Source organism: Haliotis rubra, unplaced genomic scaffold (genome assembly GCF_003918875.1).
Source record: "Haliotis rubra isolate DU_JTF1 unplaced genomic scaffold, ASM391887v1 Scf879, whole genome shotgun sequence".
Taxonomy (NCBI): domain Eukaryota; kingdom Metazoa; phylum Mollusca; class Gastropoda; order Lepetellida; family Haliotidae; genus Haliotis; species Haliotis rubra.
The window spans coordinates 294,019-300,731 of NW_025767611.1; the positions used below are offsets into that span (position 1 = coordinate 294,019).

The window sequence follows — 6,713 nt, forward strand, 5'->3', positions numbered from 1 at the left end:
GATTATCTACTCCAGACTCGATTATTTACAGACCCTCGCCATATAGCTGGAATATTGCTGAGTGCGCCGTTAAACAGCAGCCGAATCAAACCCCCCAAAATTTGTTTCCTTCATTCGTTAATCTGTATTTTTTTGGTCACATTTTCCGAAAACATTACTTTGCGGAGATCTTGTAACCAGAGCAGTATATTTAATGATGTCGGTGGAATGGGTGCAGATCGAGGTGTAGATGGCAGTGCCACCACGGCTTTCAGTACATCAACATGTACTCATACAAAGAATGAGACAAATCCCACCTGGACTGTGAACCTGAACACTTCAGTTCCAGAGAAGATACAACACATCAGACTCTATCTACGTGAGGCCAGTGAGTTTACAAATATGAACCAAGTACAGGTGGTAATGTCAGACGGTGAAAGGAATTGATCAAGATTATTCATATCGTTTTGGTTTGAAACGGCATTGAATGTGCTGTTATCACAAGTGTTCTGGTCAAATGCAAATCACACTGGGATATCCCGGGAATTGACACACCCTTCCGATGATTGACCTGATTTAACTGCAGAGTGATCGAGTGAGTTACGATTTTAAGTTACATATCGTGACTAAAACAAGTTATGGATTAATAATGATTAAAAATATATTATTAACACATGTCAACGAAGGACAGTAAAACAACTAGATTATCACAGACATATGTTTAAAACTAGTGATTAAGTCTAGAACAGTTTACCTATAGGGGACGATACAATATAAAACAGGCTATAGATCGCCAATAACTGAAGGTAGATCAACAGACTATGGACCATTGGGACTTACCATACCTTTGCTACCTGCATGGACCCTAGTTTGATTTATACCATCTCTTCAGCCGCTGGCGATTGTGGGAAAAGTTTAGCCGAACTTTAACACACACACACACATACACACACAGAGGGAGAGAGAGAGAGCGAGAGAGAGAGAGAGAGAGAGAGAGAGAGAGAGAGAGAGAGAGAGAGAGAGAGAGAGAGAGAGGAGGGAGGGAGGGAGGAGGAGAGAGAGAGAGAGGATTTTATACCGTTAAGATATATTTCATACATATGTCATCGTCAATACTGCCGATGTGACGATACAATTTAACTCACTTACTCACCCACGTTAACCTGGTAATGTTCAACATTGTGTTTTAGGATTGCACTTTATACCTTTCGTACCAAGTCGTTACTATAATAAACTTAGTGACTAAACTGATCTTTTATCACAGGTTTAAGCTTATCTGGCCAATGGAGCGTGTGTTGTTTTTAGGGAAACATCCCTGATTCCATAGACACGAAAGTACTCTACTCAGTTCAAGATTAAGGTCAACCTTTAATATGTGATTGGATTTACTTTAGATGGAACTTTTAGTTGCAATATATCTTGAGAATTAGGCAAAGTCGCACAAATATCGTGACGCAAAAATTTCGTGAATTATAGTACCTGAGGAATAATATATTTTCGCATATTAAGGCATTACTCCGCATCATTTGTTCAGGGAACAGACGTTATGCGTGTGTTTACATTTTCGCCGTGGCATGTTGTATTCATTGACCTAAAAATGTCATTTGAGTGATTGAGTGAGTTAATATCTATCGTCACATCTGCAATATGTCAGCAATATCGTGACGAGAACAATCACTTATTACAGTAAGCATCAATAAAACTAGAAATTTAAAGCCTGTAGACGAAGAACAGTAAACGTACTAGTGTATCACATATATTAAAGTAAAAGTAGCATGTTATCATAAAACGATATTGTTAAAGGGAGCAATACAACATAAAACAGGCTATAGATTGCCAACAACAGAAGGTAGATTACCACACTAGAGACCATGTGGGCTTAAAGTACATTTGCTTCCTACATAGACTCTAGCTGGATTTACACCATCCCTTCAACTGTTGGCAGTGTAGACAAATCTAGCCATACCTAAAAAAACACATACGATTTACTTTAAATGTTTTGGGACTTTCGTCATTTCAGTCCAATCCGGAGTGTCTGAGGGTAAGGGTTCAAATACAGGATAGGACTCAAACTAACAAAGTACCAGAATCAGTACTTCAATGAGAAAGTGTAATCCCAAATATACATACGTTACACATGACCACCTTCTGAATGAGTGAGTGAGTGAGTTTGGTTTTACGTCTTTTAGCAATAGTCCAGCAATATCACGGCGGGGGACACCAGAAATGGGTTTCACCCATTTTACTCATTTGGGGAATAGAACCCAGGTCTTCGGCGCGCTGAACGAATGCTTTAACAACTATGCTACCTCCATCGCCACACTTTCTGAATGACATTGTGTAATCATACTGTGAGATTAAATATATTCTACATTTCCTTAGATTGACATTCCAAGTGTGAAACATTGAAAATGTATACTTTTTGGACACCAAAACATCCTGATTGATAATATCAAAAACATACTTCCACATGTCCAGCTGTTTTCGATGTATCAAACCTTTACTCTGTCTCACCATCAATCCGAAGGTATCTATGTATTCTAAAGGATTTAAGAACTTTGAGGTTTAAACTGGACTTGAGACTTTTAATGACTCTTACTTATACCACTGATATGACGCCTCATAGTTTTAAGGTTTTACCTTCTCGTGCCGATATACATAATATCTCAGGACTTTGGTGTGAAATTCTCTTTCTCCATATTGTTTTCCCATCTGTTCAGTTAAAGAGAGAAATAAAGTAATGGGACTTGAAACTGGAAGCTTCGTGATTTTACATTCATACTGACTCGGGTTAACATAGATGATGTCACCAGTCAGCTGGATAGCTATCTCCATCGTATGTTTCTTCCTTCTGTACAGATCTGGACAGAAACAACGGCATGGAGATACTTGTGGGCAGCCAGATGTGCTACAACTGGTCATCAACTGAACATCCTCCTCCTATAGCTAACGTCACCTGCCGCCAGCCACTGACAGGAACCACGGTCACTATACGGATACCTGGTTCACTGAAATTCCTTACTTTGTGTGAAGTGCAGATATTTGGTATGTCATGGACTATGTGGATTCACATATTTGCATAACTGCCGCGATTCACTAAACGTGTTGCACCTGTGTATTGGGAGCCTAAATGTGATCCTCTAATTCAGTTGAATGAAATCTTTCCAGGTGGCAATCATTATGTGTTACTTGTGGTACTTTCCGCACACACATGGTGAGGACAAAATATAACCTTTATGTTGCATCACCATATCAATATGATGCACTCCAAAAACTATACAGGAAAAGTAATAACTTCATCCTTCTGAAATAGTATTCACTTCGTAATGAGGTGAGGTGAGGTGAGGTGAAATTGGGTTTAACGTCGTGCTTGAGAATATTTCGCTCATATGACGACGTGCATGCGTGTGTATGTGTATGTGTAGCTGCTTGTACTAGCCCAGACTTAAGCTCATTTTATAGTGCTAGCCAATACCGCAGTAAAGCATGAATACCCCACTCAGACACATTTTTATGACTCCGAGCCGACCAGAACTTGTTGTACCCATGAATGCCGAGCGTCAGGCAGGGACCAACAGGTACCATATTTTAACGTCTTTTGGTATGACGCGGTCGGGGATCGAACCCGCGACCTTCCGCTCTCCGGGCAGATGCTCTAACCACTACACCACGGAGGCGGTTACTTCGTAATGAGTTTATCTTTATTGAATTTATCGATTCTTCGATCCTTCAACGAAACACGTATCTATCCATCCGCTCTCAGTACTGTAGTGATATAATGGCACACCCCGGAGTCAGAGCCTCTCGGTACCAGTTTGTTTTAGAAATACATTGTTCCATATATGTACAAAGACAGGTTAGTGGATGCCATTTAAAGTTTCATCATTCATCATCATCATATGTTTTACACTTGAAAATAACATGATGTAACAAGATATTCGCCATCAATAATGTGTTTCCTTGCAAATAGTACTGGTTCTGTCTTCTCTCCTTTCTTTAGTAAACTTCCTGATTCAGTTCTTATGTTGTAAGTAAGTCTAACCTGTCCCACAGCATTTGATTGCAGTTGTAGATTCTACACTAAGTATGCTTGTGCGGGACATCATATGTACAGTGTCAATTTATGTGCACAACTCACACTTTACACCCCATATCTCTGCCTCATAAATCAGACCTAGCCTTAACTCTTTTGTCAAATGTTGTCAGGTATGAAATGGTAATGGTTTAAGTGGTGACGAGCATTTCAAAACACCATATACTACTCTTTTAGCCTGTATACAGACCTCTTTTACATGTTTTGCCCATGATAATGGTTCATATACTTACTTGGTCTAGATAATGGTTCAGTTAGTATTTATATGAATATACCCAAGTTAGTAGTTGTCCGTCATACTTTCTTTTCTCATGTTTTGATAGAGCTCTCTATTCTTCAAAACAATGGTCTTGGTGTTTTTCAAATTATACAAATTCACACATCAATGGAAATTATAACAAAAGAGGTTTTCATGTTTTTGTAGTACAGAATTGTGTAAGGAACCACTATTGGAAAGACAACTGGCTATATGTGCTGGCGATTTGGTGGGTCATAAAGAGAGTGTGGTTTCGAATCCTGGAACATATACTGGAAGTTGCAATCTACTGATAAAGTGTAATCCCATATATCCACAAAGAAATCATTTAAGCACCCTCTGTATTTTTGCGTATATTTACGCTTTGAACACGTGCATAAAAGTTCTCGTGGTGACCCGTATGATCTTTTGACTCCAAAATGATTGAAATCCATGTTGATTTTATGATGATAATTGCTCATATTTTAAGAAAACGCCACACTGTTGTTCATACAAAACCATGTCTGTACAAGAATGTTGAATTTATTGGAGAATGTGAACATTCAATATGTCATTTTGCGTGTCAATTCAAGGTCAATATAACTTGTTCACTGGTCACGAGGGGGGTATGGGTTGATATACCCTCGATGTTTGTTTATGTTCCCAACCAATGGGCCCCGAGGGACCAGTGAACAACGTATTTATCTTACGGAACACCTTAATGTTAATTTTGAATTGTTTGAAGCACGGGTACAAATCTTTTTGTAGCCATCGTTAGATTTTGCTGACAAGAAAAACAGATTTAGAGTTATCTCCCTTCAATCGATTTGCATTCGCAAAAAACGGTAATGTCCGTACATGATTACGTGATTCAATGTTATTCGAGATAAAGAATTACTACCACGAAGTACAAAATGAGCTGCCATTGACAGCGGGGTACATTCAAAAATGTTACTCGCTTGTAAGCGGGGTACATTGAAAATAATAGAAGAGCGCTCAACCAATCAGAAAGCGACGTTTATGTGTGAGGTAAGATAATACAGAATATAACCTCCATGTGACATTATGCCAGTCAGCACTTTCCTCCTCATACCCCCTGTCAGCCTCCTGATCCTCTGAAGGGGCAGTCTGAGCCATTTCTCGTGTAAAACGGCTTCCAATTGGGCCAGGTTATGTACAGTAGGATAGCTTTGTATCAAACATGTTAAAAAAGGGTTACGTTCGTAACAAATGCTATATCAAAATGCAGTTGAGATTTATCAAGAAGATATCCCGAAAGACACATTTGTACGTTATTAACATGATGACTGTATTTGAATATGGTAAACAAAACAATAATCAGTTTGCAGTGGTGGGTGGTTTTCTGAAGATTGTGACAAACAGTGCCGCTGCCTTAAGAGTAATGATGTATGTGACAAGATCACTGGGCGCTGTTCTAGTGGATGTTTCCCAGGATACCATGGTGTCGACTGCCAAACAGGTATGACGTGAAAATAGTTAGCATTAAAGTGAAAATTTATAAACAGCTTACATGCGTTTTATGCGGATGTTTCTATTTCTGTATGAGTTTGTGAATTAAGCAACTTAAGGTTCATGTTCAAACACACGCGTCTCACGGCCACAATGGCACAATACAAAACTAAACACTGACGATAAACGTATTGTTATCTTATGGTGCAGTGGAGGAGCTTGCCGCCTAAAGGTTGAAAGAACCTTGTTTTTGTAAATTGTTAGTACCACCATGTTATTTACATGTGCTCGAGTCTTATGGTACAGCAGGACTGATTATGTCAATGGCCTCCCGGATGAAGCATAATATCATGATCTTCAGCAAATACAAAATTGGCATATACTGGACAAAAATAGTCAGGGATATATGTACATTTTGAAATAATGAATAATGATCCATTTATTCATTGACACACTTATAAAATATCAATCATAAAAATACCAATATCCCTAACTTATTTTGTCCAGTATAATATTTTTATGTCAGAATGTTTATCATGTTTGCAGCATGTGCCGCTGCACTGAAGATTGTTTTCTTGTTATTTGTATTTGCAGTATGTCCAGATGGTTTCTTTGGTATCAACTGTGCCTCAGTGTGTGGAAACTGTCTGGGTGGTGTAATCTGTGAAAAGACAAGCGGGGCCTGTCCTGGAGGATGTGCAGCAGGATGGATGAATGACGACACAAAGTCATGTCGGCAACGTGAGTTGGTACATTGATTTGTTTGTCTTCACATATTATGATCAATAATGTATACACAGTCTAAGTTACTTTGTGTGCGCAGCATGTCCCGATGGTTCCTGTGGTATCAACTGTGCCTCCCAGTGCGGAAACTGCGTCAATGGTGTTAGCTGTGACAAAACTACAGGCCTGGGAGTACTTTATCATTACGACTAA

The 6,713-nt window shown here is 39.1% G+C and overlaps 1 protein-coding gene across 1 annotated transcript; it reads left to right on the forward strand.

Annotated features, from left to right (window-relative positions):
• Positions 1-184: 184 nt before the first annotated feature.
• LOC124263312 (multiple epidermal growth factor-like domains protein 11) lies at positions 185-6,713 on the forward strand. The gene is made up of 5 exons (XM_046697896.1): positions 185-367; positions 2,839-3,024; positions 5,650-5,787; positions 6,372-6,518; positions 6,601-6,713. The coding sequence occupies exons 1-5, from the start codon at positions 208-210 to the stop codon at positions 6,711-6,713; spliced, it is 744 nt and encodes a 247-aa protein (XP_046553852.1). The 5' UTR covers positions 185-207.